Source organism: Python bivittatus, unplaced genomic scaffold, assembly GCF_059951505.1.
Source record: "Python bivittatus isolate LINGU-HERP-01145 unplaced genomic scaffold, Pbiv_v1 ctg000100_np1212, whole genome shotgun sequence".
Lineage (NCBI taxonomy): Eukaryota > Metazoa > Chordata > Lepidosauria > Squamata > Pythonidae > Python > Python bivittatus.
Window position 1 is genome coordinate 3,997,299 of NW_028277038.1, and position 20,539 is coordinate 4,017,837.

Here is a 20,539-nt window from a genome sequence, read left to right on the forward strand (position 1 = left end):
CCCTGAGCACACTGAGATTTCCCCTCGCATATGTACGTGTGTGCACATCTATTTTTTGGCAATGTATGGATTAACACTCAGCTCTAAAGCATCTGGGAAGACGGAGAACGCTTTCACGTCTCCTGCCATGTCTGTAGGAGCAGTTGGGTGTGCCAAGTCCTCCTTCCACCACTGCCTCAGAGGTCCCTTTCCAAAGTGCTTGGAAAAATAGGCCAGTGAGATGATTTTTTTTTTTCACTAACATTTTCATCGCCCGCTTTCAGCCGGAATGGACTCCGCAGCATTTTAGAGCAGCTAAACTCTGGTGTCAAAGAGTTACAGAGATAAAGCTGCACAATTGAGAGAAATTAACCTCCCCAGCAAGAGATCTACGAGGCCAACAGTGGTGATTTTGGGAGCCAGTTTTAAGGCAATTCTGGCGACAGTTGTCAGGCTGTTCTTAGATGAGAAGAGGTCCTTCTCCATTTGATAAGGGATAAAGCGTAAAGTGAGAGGTGTGAGGTTATATGACAAGTAAAACGGAATAAGGGATGACATTGAAAACGTGTGACGGAGTTCACCTAGTACATTAAACTACGATGCGATTCACTTGGGACTTTTTTGCTCCTGGCAAAGAGGATAGCTGGACCATGGCTTTGTAATCAGTCTGTAGAGTTGAGGCATCTTCTCTCCATTCAGAAGATCCCAGATTCAGACGATGTTGTTGTTGTTCAGTCGTTAGCCCGCCCACAGATCTCTTGCATCCTGCCTGTTTTAGCTCTGATGTGCAAATTCATTCCCCTTCTGCCTAACTCAGCCCTAGTTACTTTCTCCTGATTGGCACTGATGAGACTCACTTACCTTACCCAGTTGCTATATTTGCAATAATGGATAAAGAAACCTTTTGTACACCCTGAATCCCAGGGGAACTAGGCTCTGATCCTCCTCAAATGTCCTCCTCAAAGTCCAGAGGGGTTGCATTTCTCAAACAGCAGCCCCTCCAGGGCCTGAAGGAGACCTCCTTTTGAAGTGAGGAGGGGTCTTTCCCAAGCAGATTGTGGTCTGGATTGACAGTGTGGCACTCAAATCCAGATTTCTCACTGGAAATGCTCAGTAATTGTTTGGATCCCTGCATATACAAGTTCTATATATTATCATGATCGCTAAGCCTCACTTCCTCCCCAATTGACTCTCCGCTTCCCTCGCAAAGGTCTTATCTCATTGAACTTTAAATCGCATGATGGACTGAAGCTAATCTAGTTATGAGATGTAATATCCTTCCTCTTCCACTTTTCCCATAAGCCAAGGGCTAATTTACACCTTGCCAAAGCAGATAACCACTTCAGAATCTGTTTACTTTCTGCATTGCACCAGCACGGATTTAAATTACGGCAACTCGCAGCAATATACCAATCACAAAGAGATCTCTTCCCTGACCCAGGAATTTTCCAAGCCTATCGATAAAGTATCACCCACTCAGGTAGCCTGTCAAAACTGATTTATTTATTGAAATAATCATTGCTGAATGAAACAGACCTAGGGAGTGGCTATATCTCATTCTTTCTCTGGCCTCAACTACAAGTTTCCAGAAGTTTATTTAAAGAGGATAGACCTGTTTTGCCTGTAGAAGAACCAAAGTATAATTTGCATTACATCCCTTTCAAGCCAAGTTTCTCAACCTGGACAGCTTTCAGATGTCTCAACTTCAACTCCCAGAATTCTCCAGCCAGCATTGTTGTGGCTGAGAATTTTTTTTTTTAATCGAATTTTTATTAAAGATTTTTTTTTAAAAGGAAAACAAAAGCTAGTACAAACTAATATAAAGGGAGAAAAAAGAAAAGAAGAAGAAAGAAATCAACGAGAAAGCTAAAAGGGCAAGAAAGGAAAGAAAAGAAGTAAAAGAAAAATAGAAAAGAGAGAAAAATGACACAAAGAAGTAGCTTCTAAACTTCTTTACAGCAGTTATAAGTACAATTATAAGTTTACCTTTTACTGTATGGTTACAACATCACCCTCTTCTTTCTATAAACTATCCTGTCTAATCATCAAAATCATAAATCATAGGTTCATTTTTTTCTGTTTTAACTAAAATGTCTATAAGGGGTTTCCAGTCAGCAATAAACATAGATATTGTCTTTTCTTTGATCAAAGAAGCCAATTTAGCCATCTCAGCCACAGCTGAGAATTCTGGGAGTTGAAGTCCACGTATTTGAAAGTTGCCCAGGCTGAGAAAAGTGCTTTAAAGTATCTCAGGTAGCAAGTTCTGCATAGCGGTTTTGAGAGATCTTCCAAGTCCTTTCCTATGGAAACCTGTGAAAGATGTCTTGTATATCCTGGGCAAAGACTGAGAAATTGACCTGCCCCAACAAGTGGTGAAACTGATTCCTCTTAAGTGTTAATTTCAAAGTGACACAAGCTTTGGAAGTTGTGGTTTGGAGCACGGGAAGAGTTTGTTTCACTCTCCCACTTTCTAGTGAAAACATCTGGCTTTCTCCAAAATGCTGTTGCAAATAGCAATGCTGAAAGTGGTAAACTTTAATTGCTCCCACAATCCACTTCTCCATAGGGAATCTAATTTTTTTGCAGTAAAAACAGAAACAAATGCCTATATTATGAAGGGGCTTGGCAACAACTCTTTCCCGTTAGAATAGTTTAAGTCTCCCTTTAGACTCCCTTAATCAAATAACGAAGTTGCTTCTGATATATTTGGCAAATGCCAGCTGTTAAATTCAGTTCTTTGGACAAAGTCGTAATTCCAAAACATAAAAATAAAAATGTTTGGCATTTTACCATGTATGCGTGGAGACACACACACACATACACACACCCAGTTATCTAAGGAATGCTAGCTAGTCATAAGAATGAAAGAGAGCCAGATTGGCTCATCAGAAAATGCATTTGAGGACTGCATTAATTAAAAATAATAATAACATATCCCTTGAGGCATGTCCATGTAGCTTTCTTGGCAAAAAAGGAGTTTGCTAAGCAGAGTTGAGACTGGTTAGTTTGTGAAGGGGAACCCATCTGGAGATGACTAAGCTGAAGGTGGACAGTTGAAACATACCTCTGGAAGAAGGCAGTAGCAAACCAAGTCCATGTTGTTGCCAAGAAAACTTGATGGACATGTCCTTGAAGTCACCAGGAGTCAAATATCATTTAAAGAAGACTTTATCTTGCTTATCATGTTTTTGAGACCAAAGGTAGGTGCCCAAGTGGAAAGTATCACCCCCCCCCCCCCCCAGATAAACAGCATATATTTTAAAATCTGCAAGGCAGAATAATAACCGACCCAACTCTTTCAAAAACGCCAAGTTGGTTGGCTCTGGGTTTTCTCTGGGGGCCCTTTCCCCACCGGCCTAGAGTCTGTCAAAACGACTCCCATCCATTAAAAACCCCTTAAGTGGTTTGCTCGATGACAGTTGATAGAAAACCCTCACTTTCAGCTCATTTGCAACAGGACAGATTTGCCTCCTTGAAAGCTGGGGAGCCGAAAAAGCAGGACTTAGGATGTGAAATGTCATAAATGCAGAAGTTTGTCATTCACTTCACCCAAGAGTGAAGCTAGCCGAGCAAAATCTAGCCCCCCGGGGGGACAGAAAGGAGGGAGATGGCAATTCTATTATTTAAACATTGCTTGTCAAACGTTCCCTCCAGCTAAGGAAATATCTTTGCTGGCTGGCTTTCTAATCACAGCTTGTGCCAGTTCGGCTTCTCTCGGCATCCTGGTTTAAATTATGGTACCTCTGAGAAGCAAACATTTTCCTGGGACAAGATGGGCCTCTTTCATAACAGGACTATAAATAATGGGCCAAAAGAATAATTTCAGGGGAAAAAAAAGAATGAGAGAGAGAGAGAGAGAGAGAGAGAGAGAGAAACTCTCTCTGAACTGCAATGCCTGAACCCTTGGTGGAAATTTTGGAATCTTGGTTTTACAGTGATTTATCTCTAGGTGCTGAAGGCGTGTGGCCGTCAGCCTGTGTCACTGTCAGAAAGACCTTCTTAGGGAGTTTAAAAATGCAATGAAGGGCATTCTTTCTTTTAATCAGAGGGAGAGGGGGACTTGTTTGCCTTGCCCAGGTCTCACAGAGGAAAGCAAAGTTGAACCATCCAAGATCATAAAACCAGGTCAGGTTGCCTCCCCACAAATCTGTAGACAACACCTTGCTCCAGATCCACTTGGAGGATCAAAGCAATCCTTTTCAGGGTCTGTAAAATGGTTCCAAGCAAGCAAGAGTCTCTTGGAGGTCCTGTAGAAGTCAAAGTATCCAGATTGATGAGCAAGGTCAGAACATTCATAAGCAGAGTACCATTAATATTCTTCCAGAAATTGGGTAGAACTGGGCAAAGGCTTCTAACCTGGAGGTTCTTGGACTTCATTTGAGGACAACTGGTGGTACTCAGATTAAGTTGCATTGTTGGTCTCCTCGGGAGCAATAGTTGGGCTAGTCTGAGTGAGCATGGCGCTTTCTATCCCTGTGTGGATGAATCTGGTCTTCTCCTATGTGGCCTCGGTCTCTTGGTTGCCACAAAGCATGGACAGAGTGGAAGAGCGGCTTGGGGCCTGGGTCTTCCATCACTCTGTTCCTCTAAGTAGCTGTGATTTTACATTTTAGAGATAAATATACATTTGGGCTGTATAACTCTCACTGCTGTCAAAGGATTTTTGCCTTTAATATTTTTTGTGAGTGTTGTCAAACCTTTTGTTTGGCATGTTTTGGAGATGTTAATTTCCCTTCCCTTCCCTTCCCTTCCCTTCCCTTCCCTTCCCTTCCCTTCCCTTCCCTTCCCTTCCCTTCCCTTCCCTTCCCTTCCCTTCCCTTCTTCATCCATTTCCTTTCCTTTCCTTTCCTTTCCTTTCCTTTCCTTTCCTTTCCTTTCCTTTCCTTTCCTTTCCTTTCCTTTCCTTTCCTTTCCTTTCCTTTCCTTTCCTTTCTCCATTTACCCCTTTCCCCTTCCTTCCTTCACTCCTTAGATAGGTAACTGCCCAAATAAGGATGGGTGTCTGAAGAAATGAAATAAGACACAGGTAACTAATAAGCTGTTGGTTTATTTGCCAGCATTCCTGAAGCCGCTGCCTGCAAGGAGTGTATGATTTTTGCTACTAGCTACATCATCTCTTTGAAAATGGAGCCACCCCCAACCCTGTCTCACAATCTGTCAGGTTCTCCCCTCATCACCATCCATATGAAGCACCGACTGGTAAGTGGTGATGAATCTTTCAGGGTTTTTTTTCTTTTCTTTGTGGTGACGAAAAAACTGGGGGGGGGGGTAGCTTTGCACTCCCATAATGTGTGATTCTCAAAGTGAGAAAACTTTTATGTTAAAGCACTTTTAAGCATTAAAAAACAAAAAAACAAAAAACCCCTGATAAATAATTCAGGAGACGATTCTACGAACAGTCGTTGGCAAACTCCTGGTTCACAGGGAGGCTGTGAAAAAGTCAGTGAACACTCCACCCTCATGTATGTGGGTATTAACTGCAGAGGGGAAATAGTTCAGTTGGTGGAATTCTTGCAACCCTACCTTAATCCATCTTGCTAAGCAGACTGTGAGAAAACAAACTGATGTGAGTTTTAGGCAGAGGGCAAGAGCTTGACAACCCAATAAAGATCAAACATGAAATTGGGTTTAGATTTGAATGCTTCGACACATGTTTAATTTAATGTAGCATAGGTAGAGATGGGTATGTTCCAAAAAGAAAAAGAAAAAAAGAATCTGGGGTGGATTGTTACGGGAACCAATTCCCAAAATCTACCAAAGTCAACTTAAGCTGTCGAATGAAGTCACTACCCATTTTTCTCTGGTCAAAATTTAACCTTCCTCCCTTTTTCGTTTCCAAATATCTGTCGGAAAAAGAACCTGTGCTTCTGGGAAACATTAAATCAAAACACACCGAGAGACAGAAAAAGACCTATTGACTAGAATATTGCTCTAGAAACATGGATATAAAATGGGCTGAGTTTTTACAGATCCTCAGATCTTGGCAATAGGCTGAGATAGTAGAAACAAGGTCTCTGTATCCTCTCTTATTTGTTACGGAAGGAGAAGTTGACATGTGGTTTAATAGACATATTTTCTGTCAACTGCAATATAATAGGATTACTAATTGATTTGCTGCAGATGCTGGATCTCAGGCGGGAGGGTGGGGTAAATTACGAACACAGCTATTGATTTTTTTTCTTCCTTAGCTTGAGATTGAATGGAAAGTTTTTATGAATGGCTGAAAGGTCATCGCATCTCCACAACTTTGTCGCTGAGCTCTTGTCTCGGATAAGCCAACTAACCTGAATGTAACTTGGGCTGGTTGTTTCCATGAGTCAAGTTTCAAAATACTTTCTTGCTATTATGGGGCAGGAACTGGGCTAGATTTTTGTGGACAGCAAAAGCTGATTAGCTGTTTCTCCTTCCCTGAACTCGGCTGGTTGGTTGCTGTTGTAGTTGTGGAAGTAACACCGTGCTATGGCTGTGCTGGGCGTCAAGCTCCTGGCAACAGATTGTCACAAAGTCCTCTATAGTTGGATTGATCGAAAGGGAGAAGGGATTCAGTGACAGAAATCTCAGCTATTTGATGCTTCTACTTTTGAACTTTATCTCTCAGTTGTTAGGGTGGATTTCTTAATTCCCTTGATGAAAATCATGTGATAAACAAGGGAGGTGGCTAGTCGTTTTTCTGATAATGGAGGAATGTGCAGATGTTCTGAGCTAGAGGAACGTGCTTCAAATATTTTATCCACTTTCTCAGGTTCTGAGAAGCCCATAACATTGGAAACTGAACTGGAGTGGCCGATACTGTGTTTTCCTTCTCTAGAAAATCCTGCATCTAAGGTGTACTGTATAGACTTCTCTTGCCCTTATATTAACACCTGGAACACTGTTTTTTGGTTGCTTCATCTCAGAACCTTGTAGAATTGCCCTGATTGATCCACCTCACATTCTTACAAAACTCTGAGCATTTCTTCGCATGACCCCTTCTTAAAAAGGAGGAAATTCAAAATTTGGGTAGCATGCAGAACAAGGCAGCTGAAACCATCCAAAGGACGGTGCGCTTTCTTTCTCAGCACCCATCTCTGAAAAAGCTACCACCTCCTCCAGACGATGGTTGAAATCCAGCCAACCAAATCCAGTGTGCTTTTATTTGGGGGGGGGGGGGGAAGCTGTTATTTTTCTTTGGTTTTCCCTCTTGATCAAAGATCAGTTCAGTATGCTGGGTACACTTCATCCTGGCAGGTTTAGAAGGGAAGGAGGGTTTGGTTTGGAAGGGGCTGAGGGCTATGAATTCTTTGGGAGTCTAGGCATCTGGGGCCAAGCCCAGCTTAAAAGGTATGCTTCTGAATGTCATTCCTCATTCCCCCAACATGATTCTTGTTCTTTTGATTCTCTGAAAACAGTAGAAATAATAACCCAGATGGATTCAAAACCTTCGTCCTTTGTTTGACCCCATTCCTGCCTCATCTAAATATAGGCTGTTTCTGCTGAACTGGCGATCCTGCCTCTTAATCTTCTGTCCTAATTCCATGCAATGCCATTTTCAGCTGATGACTGGGAAAGCTTCTGCTCAGTTGGAGGACCTCTGCACTGCATGCAGAAGTCGCAGGGTTGAACCTGCCTGCAACAACGGGGAACTGCTGCAGGTTGGAATAGACAATGTTGGCTAGATAAGGGCTGGCTATGGCCCTGGCTCAGTGGGAGAGCTTTGCATAGAGAAGGTCCCAGGTTCAATCTCCACCATCTCCAGGTGGAGTTGGAAACCTCTTTCTTAGAACAGCCCTCCAAGTTGAGAGTGCAGGCTGGATGGACCCATGGTGGAGATCCTTGGTCGAGGAGCCCCATCTCAGTGGGAAAACATCTGCTCTGCGTGCCAAATATCCCAGGTTCAGTCTTAAGCATGTCCAGTTGAAGAGATAGAAGACGAGAAAGATTTCCTCTGAAATTGTAGATGGCCAATGCCACTTATACTGGACTCCATGAGGTGCTGGTCTAATCTGATGTAAAGCAGCTTTCAAGACTCGGGTGAAAATCATAGCTCAAAGCTGAAGCATGTGATTTAGGATGGTCAGGAGCCAAAATGGGCCTCCTTCTGAGAGAGGTTGGGTATTTTTAAGGAGTGGAATGGCTGCCTTTCGCTATTATTGTCCTGCAGCTCCAGGGAGATGGGCTGATTCCACCTCTCTCATGTCCAGATTTACTCATTTCCACGGGAAGAAAAATAGATTATTCTGACTTACTCCGTCGAGTTTGTTGCTGCGCAGTTAATTCAACAGGTTTGGTTGGGGAGAGGGCAGGGATTGCTCCAGATTTCTGCCAGATACTCTGATCTCTCTGTCTCTCTGGCACCTAACTCAGAACCTGGAACCCCCGTTTTGATGACCACAAGAAGTGGTTTTGATGGTCCGCTGCTTTTACGACCGTCTCATTGATTTGGACGCCCTTGGTGCCACAGTATCCAAAGAGTGAAAGAAAACTGAACAAGGCTTTCTTCTCAGCGAGCGAGCGAACGTGTGCGTGATTTTGCTTAAAATATATCGCTTTAGAAACATACAACTGGATTTATTCAATGCAGCCTACATTAAAATGTAGTAAATCAAGCCAACGTGTATTAAAACAGTCTAGGTAGCAAAAGATATATATATCTTTATATCTTTAGAGATATATATATAAAAACCAAATGGTTAGAAGAGTGCCATGGTGATGTTCGCGTGGGAATGATTTCACTTCCAGGAAAGCCTAAATTGTCCACAGATTGGGATCCAGCATTACTATTGTTCAGAACTTCTGCCTATTATCTTATGTGCATACATTACGTAAGCCATTATCTTCCACGCAGCATTGTTGCATTTTATAACCTTCTAATATATAGCTTCTTGGAGCGTGATTCACGGTTTGTTCTGGAAGTCATTACGGATGACAGTTTGATATCTTAAACAAGCAGCTTGGCCAATCATTCTTTGTGAACGAGAGAGATCGAGAGCATGCGTCCTTCTTCTCACCCTACGGCCGCACCTAACTTCTCCACGGGAGGCTACACCCCCCCCATATTAGGGGGTGGGCCAGGAGCAAAACTGGGTCTGACGGGGAGGGCTACATCACCATAGAACAAACAGAAACAGGGCCTCTGATGGCTTATGGTGAGGTATGAATTCAGTCTAAAGTGGCTTGCTATAAGGCATGTTTTGATGAATAAATCATAAAGTCTGTCTATTTTCTCATGGAGGAAAATGGGGCGCTCGGTCTCCCAGTAGGGAATGGGAAATTTGACAGGGGAAAGAAAAGAGGCCGTGAAGATGGACTTAAGTTTAAGGAGTATTTACAGCTCTTATAAAAAGAAATCTTTCAACTGCCTGCAGCCACATGGAATTGAGGCAACAAGAGACACGTCTGTCATGCCAACATCTCCTCAATAATTAAAGATTTTCATAGCCAAGGGTTTTCCATTTTTCCCCCCATCTTTCTTTTTAACTGTTACCCACAGCTTTTCTGGAAGCTGGTGGTTTTATTCTTTTGAGAAAGTTTATTTCTGTTTTTGAAAGCAAAGCATCTTTGCACTTGGTCTCTCTCTCTCTCTCTTTCTCTCTCTCTGTTTTGTTTCGGTCCATGGGTCTTGTGTGCCAAATTGCCCACTTTTGATCTTAGACCAACGGTATCTCCAGCTTTAGTAGAGATTGTTTCTGCTTGCTTCGGCTTGGAGAAGTCTTTTTTTTTTTTTAATCTATTCCCTTTCCCCCAGAACGAGGCAGAAGGCAGCACTATGTCCACATTTCCTGAGCTGATCAATTCCACTGAGAAATTGGAGCAATATTGCTGGGTTTATAAACTTCTAAGTGAATCCTGACAATATCTTATTTCCAAGAGCTGTGTGAGATTCAATTTACAGTCCTCTCCTGCAATTTGTCCTCCCCGCCCCCCCCCCAAAGAATAGAGATGATCATGGCACAATCAAATTTTGCTTGCCTGTTTGTATCACTTAATCCTCCAGTCCTTCCTTCCTTCCTTCCTTCCTTCCTTCCTTCCTTCCTTCCTTCCTTCCGTCCTTCCTTCCTTCCTTCCTTCCTTCCTTCCTTCCTTCCTCCCTCCTATTACTCCTTCCTTCCTTCCTCCCTCCCTCCCTCCCTCCTATTACTCCTTCCTTCCTTCCTTCCTTCCTTCCTCCCTCCCTCCCTCCCTCCCTCCCTCCCTTCCTTTTCCTCAGGCCCACATCAGTGAATAATTTGCATTCTCCAAGGAAGTCTGGAGGACTTTGATGGATTATGCAATTCCAACGCTGTGGTCAAAAGCTTTCTGCTGTAAAATCTCCTCTCCTCTCTCTCTATTCCCCAGATGATTTGCAATAGGGTTGTATCTCTTGGTGAAGGGAAAATCAAGAGTTCCTAACTGCTTTGGTCTCTAGTATGTTAGGACTAATTCCATCTCACCCAGCTGAGCTTGTTTTGAGATCAAGCAAGGTCAGCTGGATGCTGACAACTTGTTGCAAATTTACAACCAAATCTCATTTCAAAATTGCCCGTCGGGCAGCATCTTTAAGTGTCCTGGCAATGAATGGGTAAGTGTATTTTTTAAGGAAAAGAGAGGGATAGATAATTCATGGGACATTCACAGTTCTTCCTCTCTGAAGTAGCATTTTCCCTTTGAGCCTGCATACTCACGAGCCTTCTGGTGAGAAACTAAGCCTCCTAGTGCTCTCTTGGACATTAAGCAAAGTCATACTTGTTTCTGAGGATGCTCAGGACCGGGAATTGCAGATAGTCTTATCTTTCTTCAGAGCAGTTGCATAGAGCTTTGGGGGGTTGTCAGCCCTTCAAGGTAGTCCAGACAAGAAGCACACCCAGAAGTACTAGCTCTATCTTTATCGTGAGGTTATATTAGCAAAATTTTGCAAGTTTGAAGGCACATCTCTCCCTGTTCACCTTTACTTTCCAGGGATCTAGGGAGGGTCCCTTCTGAGATGCTTCCCACTCCCATTCCTTCTCTGGGCCGAGATGTCTCTTATCTGACCATTGCCCTGGCTGCGGCTTTTCCACCTTCTGTCCCTCAAGGATATTCCCATAGACCATTGCATCGGTGTTGGTGATGTAGTAGAGTATACAGCTGGTTCTTTGCCAATTATACAAACTATGGGTGGACTCTCAAAACGATTCCCATCCATTATATTACATGCCTCTCCAGGAAGAATACAAACTTGCAAGGGAGTTGGAACGACGATGCTACAGGGCAATCGCAATGCCAGTTGCTGCCTTGTGTTAGTGACTGGAAACTCTTTATGGACTTTTTGCTGAAAATGGAAAAAACCTGAACTTCTGATTTATGGGTTGATGGTTAGAAAGGGTAGATACGGAAAGAAGGGAGCCATGAGAGAACTTTGGAGTGAGAGGATAAAATATAATTGCATTTATAGCTGCTGTAAAGATTGGATGCCACTTCCTTATATCTTTTCCCCCCCTTTCTTTTCTGTCTTCTTTTCTTTTCTTCCTCTTTATCACTCTCCTCTTTTTCCTTCTTTACATTCGTACTCTTTTTACTCTGTAAAAAATTCTTCCCTAAAAGTTCATTTTAAAAAAGAAAGTTGCCGCGTTGGTGGGTGGCAAGCGTTCCAAAGTCAACCCCGGTTTGCTTAAATTACGAACAAAGTCAGCAGCGCTGATAAATCACACTGCAATTGTCCTGTTTTTCCCACCGCGAGTGAGCCTCCCGCAAAAGTTCTCTCGATGTCATAAAAGGGAGCGCTTGTAATCAATAACTTCTCGATTTTGCAGTGGAGGCTTCCTAATCCAACTTTTTATCTTTAAACGGATAATTTATTAGTCATATTTCAGAGGAGAGAATGCCAGAAGGAAGAGATAAATGTGGATTATAAATGATGGAAGCAGGTCTCGCAGCGTTATTTCACTTGTTACGACCGTAGCTTGCCCTTTCTCTGTGGAAGGAGAGGGGACAGGTTTGAAATTTCAAGAACGTGTCGTGGTCGTCCTCACAAAATGGCTGCCAGGGGGCTTCATTATCCATAAAACAGCTGTTATCGTAGGTGTCACAAGTCACAAAATGCCGATTTATCAGATGCCTGCTGCCAATTATGATTTCTAACCCCCTAGGATGACCCCGATCAGCCTAATTTAACCTTGCCTTTTTTGCTCAGCACAGACAAGCATAGAATTTTCTTTCTAAGAATCTCTGTGGGGATTATGTTGGCCTGTTTGTATTGATATACGTCTGAACCAGGGGCTATTCTTGGAAATGAAGCTGATAGCCAAGACTTGTGCTTTATTTAGCAACAGGCCAGGTTTCAATTCCTCTTTTTTAAAACAATTATTTGGTTAGGAAGGGCTCATCCAACATTCAAACAATGTCTTGGACAAGGAATATCTTCGACTTTCATCTCGTTTGGTTGAGTTTTGAATCCGAGATCTATTTTTCAAATTCTGCTGGCAACCCGCTTTGTGACTTTAGAAGCAGAGTTGATCGTTGCTACATAAAATCATTACTTTCCCTAACTAGCTCAGATCACAACCCTTTGCTGAATTTGTTGGAAGGGCACCAAGGGTGCCAGCACATCTCCCCCTCTTCAGAAGCAGGATACAATCAATTTTATTCTTTCCTTTCTCCTTCCTTAGCACAGGACGTTCTGAATGTTGTTGGCTGAATTTGCTGGAAGGAAAACAAATGATATAGCAAGATGTTCATTTGCACAGGCACAAGAGTAAGGTGGAATTTATTAATTGCTCTGCCTGTGCCAAATGATTAGCCAGCCTGCTTATAGCCACACCAGGAATCTGCTGGAGGCAATGGGAAGGGGTGTGTATGTAGGTTTGTCTGTTCATTCATTCATAATTTCAGGGCCTGTTTTCGTGAGATGGGACTCCTGATTTCGGTGAAGGCTGTTAGTTCTTTGCTGGATCTGGACAAGTCCACATTTTAAAACAGAGACTGAATTTCACTAAAGCAGCTGTTGTTATGAACCAAGACTTTATGGCTAGTAAAATCAGACTTTTTCAATCTCCAGACCAATCAGTGACTTTTGACTGGATTTAGGAAGCAATACGTGGTCTTACTTTACAGAAGGGGTTTCAACGTAGAGCTTCAAGGCCACAAACAGTTGTGCAAGATTTGACTGTAGCCCACAAAGCAATTTTCTAGGTTGGCCGTTGTATTTTTTATTACGATAGTTGAAGAATACACCAAACACACGTACAGTAATCACCATAACAAGGAGTAAGCAAACCAATTCGCTTCAAATTATTTCATTCATGAAAATTCCTGTTTCGAGCATGAAATGACTATTATGAGTTTGAAGAGAGCTGCTTTGAACATTTGGAAGTGGCCTGTGTTCAAGTCCAACCCAAATCTCTTTGTTTTGACCTTGGGACATTTCCAAGATACTCAAAACCATCCATTCTGGGTGCCGGACAGCAGTTTTACACTCAAAATAGGAAGTTTGGTGAATTTTTGTGCTTTGGACCATTGGCATCAAAATTTTTTGCATACTCCAGTAATATTACAAAATGCAACCACGTATGCTATAAGGAAAGATCAAAACTCAGCATGAAAGCCAGGCACACCCAATAACAGTTGCATAATAATAGCACCAAGCATGTGATTATGCACATATAGTTAACCCACTAAATATATTTCCCTTGATGGCTTAACACTGAGAAGGACTAGACCTATTGGCAAGTGGCAGACATGCTGTAGATGCAGAGGGCTACCACCAAGGAGGCTATGTCCATGCTCATACATTCACATTTACCAAGGATTTGGAAAGGGACAAGAAAGGTTTGCGTAGACAAGAAATGGTGACATCGTTTTATGAGAAGAACTTATCTGTTCAGTGTTCATGGATATTCAGTCCAGAAACCATTGAAGATCTGGGTAACAGAGGTTCATTGGAGCCCCGAGGAGCTGAACATCTCACAGAGACAATTGTGACTTTGAAAAAAAGGCAGTATACTGTATTTTGATAAACTTGGCAAAGAATAGTAAGAACTTTGAAAGTATGTGCAAGGACTCCCTGAAATTAATGGACGGGAGGGATTGTCAAAAGCTATTTCTCCAGCAACGTGGGTGCAACTGAAAAACAAATGACCTAACCAAAGCCTGCAGTATATCAGCCAACTTGAATACGAGTTTGAAAGACGTCTCTGAAAGGGAGAGGAGAAAGCCACGTGCATTGTCTCATTTGTGAGATGGACGAGGATTGTTTATGCAGCTTGCAGATAAAATATTCATCAGTTCACTGGCCAAATTCAACATATAAGGAAGACTTTTCATGACAGACATTCCTCCAGCTTCTCTTGGAGTTGAATGCACATTCATCTTGGTAGAAAGCAAGATGGCTGAACCCCCTTTCAGCTTGGAGACGTGAGATCAACCATTAATCTCCAAGGAGATTTTATACTGAAGTTGAAACTCACTAGAATTGGCTGCCACCCCAGCACGAGATCACCCCCTTCAGGGAACAAGGAAGAAAGCCAACCCGTTGTATGACCTCTGTAGGGTCTACTCCTTTTGTAAAGGGTCTAATCATTAGGACAGCAATGAGAATGATGAAATAGGATCCTTCAGAATGTGAAGATTCATATTCCAGGGCCAAAGAGTACTTCAGACATCCTGAATGGGGGTCAGGTTGGGGGTCCATAGAATGGCAGTTTGCAAAGAACACAAATGCAATCAGCCTTAAAATCATGCAAATTTACAGACCAGCAATTGAGGTAAACAACAAGCCATTCTGTGCTACTGAAAGCTTGAGAGACCCATACAGTTTTATCTTAATGCCAGAATATGAACTGAAGATGGGATAGAATGAAATAATTACGAGGTAGAGTGGCCAGATGTATAACCTATTCTCCAACACCTAAGTATCTCTTTTTACCAGGCACTGTCTTTTTAATTCTTTTCCTTAGTTCAAGATTAGGTAATAGATACTTCCTGGATTCTAATCTAGCCTAATGGTGTCTGTGACTCTTCTGTCAAGTCAAGCCAAGTGTTGAGTTACGGATTTAATGGCTGTGATTTATTGCTTGTGTAAAGCCTGCCAGTTCTAGACAATAAGCATCTTAATTTCACAGTTGCAGAATATTAGGAATACAGCATGAAGAAATTGCCTTTAAGGGTGGTCAGAAGTCAGCTGGAACTGGGCAACTGCATTTAGTATGAGGATAGCAAGCACAGCTGTGTGAACCACGTAGCAGCAAAGTCTTCTGCCTCCACAAAGCACCGAGCCGTAGCCAGGCTGATTTTGCCTGATTCTGTAAAAATGCATGGACCTAAAATCGCTCTAATTGGACAAAGCAAAACAGGACAGTCGCTCCACTTCTATTTTTAAGAAGCGGGATATTTCAGTGCTTGGCAAGATTCTTCTTGACAGACTGGGCTGAGACTAGGTAAACTGGCACCCAAGAATTCAGCAACTTCTGATCAATAATTTATTGCACAAAAGCCAAAAGCCATCATGGAAGAATTCCAGCCACTGCCGAGAATCAAATGCAACTTCTGTTGCTAATAATCAATGCCTTCCATCTCTTTTTCTAACCCACTCCACCTAAAGAGCTAGAAGCAAATTTTGGGTGTGTGTGTGTGGAGGTGTGTGATACAGTTTCCATCTGTTCCTTATTTTGGTAACAGCCTGATCTAATATTAGGTGATTTATTTGACCATGCATGAAGAAACTTGCTCAACCCTTGGCAGAATTGTTTAGAAAGGGCACTTGAATGCCCCTTCTGTGAAAGTGAAGTGCCCTTCAAAGTTTTTCACAGTCCCCAAAAAGCCTGTATGTTCACTCTAAAAGGTTACAGGAAAATTGTAGAATCACAGAGAGGTTAGATCATGTTTGAATAGGCTTTGATGATTCTTTTCCTTAGCCACAGTTGCTAGTTTGCTACCACTGTGAAAAACCACTTTCCTTTGTCCAGTCTGGAAATGATAACAGTCGAGACCTTGGGGCTGATTGTGGTTTGCTCTTTTCTTGGGGTGATTTCACTCATCAGACCAACTTACACGAGATGCTTCCAAAAACCCCATCTTCTTAAATACGCCAAAAGGCTTGAAGGACAAAGCTAATCAATAACCAAGTAAGAGTTTGAGGAAGGAATATTCTTTGCATTTTACTCTTACTTCCTCCTTGGCACAGCTGTCTCATTCTACCATGACTTGGGTGCTCCTGTGAATTTGAATCTTCTTCCCAAAACTCAAAAAGTCCCAGAAACTCTGACAGCTGCCAGATCACTCCAGCTTAATGCCAAATGATGCCAAACTCCACCGATGATCTTTAGATGAATTACGTTCCCATCAAAGGTGTCCTTTCAACTCAATTTATTGGTAGTGTTTCCTATAGTAATGCAGAAATTTGCTATGGGAGATCATATCTGCAGGCTGGTCCAACTTCTGGGAGTGGGAGATATTTCATTCTGGACGTTATCAGGATGGCATAGCAAAGTTTATCTAAAAAGTGTCTAGCTTGTTATAATAACCTGTGTTTTGTACGGGGAGTATGTATTACAGAATCAGCATTCTCACTAGAAGGACTGTCTTACTGTAAGTGTACTCAAGAACTGAGAAGGTTAGCGTGCGCAGTCTTGGTGGGTCTGTGGGAACATTTGAAATTTGGAGACGATGCTATGAGTCTTTTCCCAAAGTAGCTGCCGTGGTGGTAATGGCCATACTCAAAGTACTGTTTACTAATGGGTGAAACAGTGAAGTTGTTTTTTGATCCACCCGTTAGTAAAAGTACAGGCTGGATCAAAAAATAATACATTTCAATTGAAGCCCACTGCCTTGTTCAAAACTGTACCTGCTCCCCTCACCCTTAAGACAAAAAGAGAGAATCTCTTACTTTTTGCAGGTATAGTTTTAAACAAGGCAGTGGCTTCAATGACCCAGATTATTTTCTAAGACAGCATAGGCATTGGTAGAAATTAACAAATTCATCAAGCACACTCCAATAAAACCGAAGCACCTGTGTCTGCCATGAGTCCTGAAATTAAGTTCTTAGCATGAAATCAAGACCACAGGTGCTGGAGATGTTGGTAAGAAGCAGAAGGAGCAGTTTTTCAAGAATTATCCGAGCGCTCACCCCTGTCCCTTGTTTGCAAGACTCCTGGCTGGCCTGTGGCCACCATGCAGATCAGTCTTTTAATTTATACTGCTGTGATAACATGTTGCAGTTCCAGGAACTTTTTATAACTCTCGTAAAGCTCTTTGTGCCCTGGGGCAAGCCTTCTGTGTGTGTGGGCAGTCAAATGATTACTTTCAGATAGCAACGTGGATTTTATATTCTCTCTCTGAGCCCTCGTCAAATATAGACCAAGGTGACTGAGATTCTCTGGGTGAAGAACTCAAGAGAGCTGTGGGTCAAAAACAGGACCTTTATGAGAATGCCTCCTCTACAAGGCACTCAAAGAGCCTCTAAAATAAAAGTCAGGGCTTTATCCATCTCAAGGGGGCTCCCTTCTTTCCCTTTGCAATTGCATCCAGATTTGCTGCATGGCGTCTATATTCCCACAGTGTGCACAAGCACATCAGTGGCATGCCCCAAGCAGGCTAAACTTTCTTCTTTAACTTGCTTAACTTCTTGGGTAAACTCAGCCCATTTGGTTAGCGTGTGATTGGATCTAGCATGGCAGTCCAGGATGATTCAGGAGCTAAATTAAGTGGGTTGTGTGAAAGCGACCTGCAGGGTTTCTAGCTGTGAAGATGAACCATAATGGAGGAGGATGAGCATCTTCAACTTAGGAGCAGATGGTAGCTTCACCTAAATCAAATCTGGGCCTAAATCAATTTTTGCTTGGAATTGCATCTATCAGAAGCAAATGGTAAGAGGTTGTGAGTGCTCTTTCTGACTCTCTCCTTTCTTCTATCTCCAGATTATCCACCCCTATTTAAGACTGCTTTTTCCCCCCATTGTTGGATCTACCTTTGCTTCAAAGGGATCCAATCAATCAATGGGGGAAATCTACCCCGACCAACTTAAGCCTGGTGATCTTCAGTGGAAATACTTGGAACCAAAGGAAAGTCAGGCTCCCCCATCATATTATTCTCACCCTTCCAGGGGGTCTGTAAGGGGGTCAAAAAGTTCACAATGGTGGCCACAACCATGCAATGAAAGCGCTGCTCTTTTTTTTTTACAAGCATCACGTTGCACATAAAAAAGGTGGGCCTTTGATCACAAGGTGGTGGCCTCCATCTGGACATTTTTTTGACCTTCTCCCCGTGGATACCTCTGCACCTTTCACTTTCCATATTTTCCTGTTCCATGCCTGGCCACTGCTCCCAGCCCAAGCTGCATCAGCTCTTCCTCCCAAACTCCCACCGAGAGGTGCAGTGGGGACCATCGGTGCAGTGAAGGTGGCCTCAACTGGAGCTGTGAACGTTCTAGCCAAAGTGTTTCCCAAAGGGTCTCCAGAGGAAGGGTGAATGGGTGGCCTTGTGGTTGCTCCCTTCTCTCCAACTGAGGCTCTGCAGGCATAAAATATTTGAAACCCTCCCCTCGTGTCCCCCACCCCAGAAGAGGAGGCTTTTCCAAATGCAACAGGGCATCTGTCATCTGTTGGTCTGCCTCCCAACCTTAAATTGAAACAGCTGCAGCTGGAAAATGTTTGCAAAACAACAATGATTATTTTCCCCACGGGCAGCAATAAGAAAAACCCATCTGTGAATTGTTCGGGTTGTGTGTATGTGTGTGTTGGGGGGGGATATTTGTTTTTCCTTCCAAGCCAACCCAGGGAAGCTCAGGTCTGACCGAAATGTTTAAGAGATCTGGGATTAGAGGGGGATGGGGGATGGGAAAGTAGATAGTTAAAGAGATTAGCTATGTATTACGCCAGATACATCTTGGGGATCAGCAGTGTGGAAGGCCACCAGATTCTGGCATTAGAAAATAGGTTCCCAAGGCAATTTGTTCATTTGTTTATAACATGGAGCACATCTGTAGCATTGCATTGCCTCCCAGATAGCACAACTTCTCCAAGAGTTGTGGCTGCGTTCCAAAGAATGCTTTTATTTTGCTCCTCTATGGCCCCCATTTTGCTCTGTAAGTGATTTTCCCAAGATCTTCTCAAGAGGTCATTGCTTCAGCCCACCAAAGCCTTGGCATTAAACATTCCCAGTTCTCAGCTCCATTGGCCACTTTCAACCAAGCTCCTTATATGCCACTGATGGCATTGCCATGTCTGAAAGAGCAGGTTAGGGCAGATTGTCAGGGAGAAAAATCTATCCATGTGGTCACTTAGAGTCAACACCAACTTCATGGCATCAGTCTCCAGGGGGACCAAGGAACCATGTTCAGGGTGCAGTTCTCCTAGTTTTCTGAATCTTCTTCACATGATGCAATAACTAGGTCCCACTTAGCCATACTGGATTCCTCCAGCCCTCCTTTGCCGTGTGACACTGACAGCAAATTTTACCCTATTTCAAAACTAGCAATAGGATCACCTCTTTTAAGGTACCTGAGACCAGGGGAGGATAAAGGGCAGGTCATGCGATACTCATAGCTCCACCACTGTGAAATACTTAGAATTTTCTCTTTGAGGTTCATGATAAGGCCAATCCTAGACAGAAGATTTAGAATTCAGCCAAGGAAGCCTGGTTTCTAATAAAGCATTAACTACTGTAATTCAGGGAGCTCACTGAGGTCATCAGTGTGGTGAACCCCACCCATTCCAATCTATGTGTCTTTGCATTTTGCCCACGTGTTTTCAGTCATACCAGCATCTCTGTGGTAGATAAAGATAGCAGTGAAGTTTCTGCTTTTGCAAAAATCTTCTGGCAGGGCGTTGTCCCACCTGGGAAACTCCAATTCAGGCCTGGAGGGAAGCTGAAATTTTGGGTCTGTTTTTAAGGCTGTGGAGTTAGGCCATGGTCTAAAAACAAGTCTCACCTGGCTGAGCAAAGGGAGATTTACTCCTGCATTTTTGGACATGAAATCGAGCTGTGAGACATGTTGAAATGCCCGCTTGGCGCAGCTGGGAACTTGTGCTGAAAAGTTTGTAGAGTCAGAATAAACTCTGCTTCTTCCAACCGCACAGAAGAATCCATGAGGTTTGCAAAGAGGCGTGGGAAAGCAACCACATTTGGAGGCAAATTATTTAAAATGTGTGGCGAGCTTGCAACTTTCTATGAAAGCAGAACCATTCCCAAGTTTCCACACCCATCATTTTAAGTTTGGGAAAGCTGTTTTTAGAATGGGGGGGGGGCAGCAATAATATTTTGTTAAAAATCTAGGTGGTTGTCTGTTTCAACGTTGCTTTTCTTCCCTTCGTGTCTTTTCAACAATTTTTGGAACCGGAGTAGGCCACCTCAAGTCTCTTGATGGTTTGTGCTGAATAATAGCAATAATGATCCAAAAAAATAGCTGTAAGTAGCTCTACTACTTATTTTTCTTGGGGTTCCTCCTGCCAAAGGTACCTGCTTTAGAAGCCCTGGGAGTTCTCTGCAAAAGGAACTTGAGGAGCTGGAAAACATCTCCTCTTAGCCTAACCACATGAGCCTAAAAATGGCTCTGCTTTGGCTTGGACTCTCACCATTATCCTTTGCAAGTGAATGTGCAGGCAGCAAGCTAATTTTAGAATGGATGAGAAGC

At 42.9% G+C, this 20,539-nt stretch overlaps 1 protein-coding gene across 2 annotated transcripts in view; it reads left to right on the forward strand.

Moving 5' to 3' along the window:
• Positions 1-20,539, forward strand: part of ADGRD1 (adhesion G protein-coupled receptor D1) — a 112,544-nt gene that overhangs the window by 20,407 nt on the left and 71,598 nt on the right. For both annotated transcript variants that reach the window (XM_007426660.4, XM_025165690.2), the window contains one exon: positions 5,037-5,178. In XM_007426660.4, the coding sequence (XP_007426722.1) occupies positions 5,037-5,178 (142 nt within the window). The remainder of the gene's footprint in view (positions 1-5,036; positions 5,179-20,539) is intronic.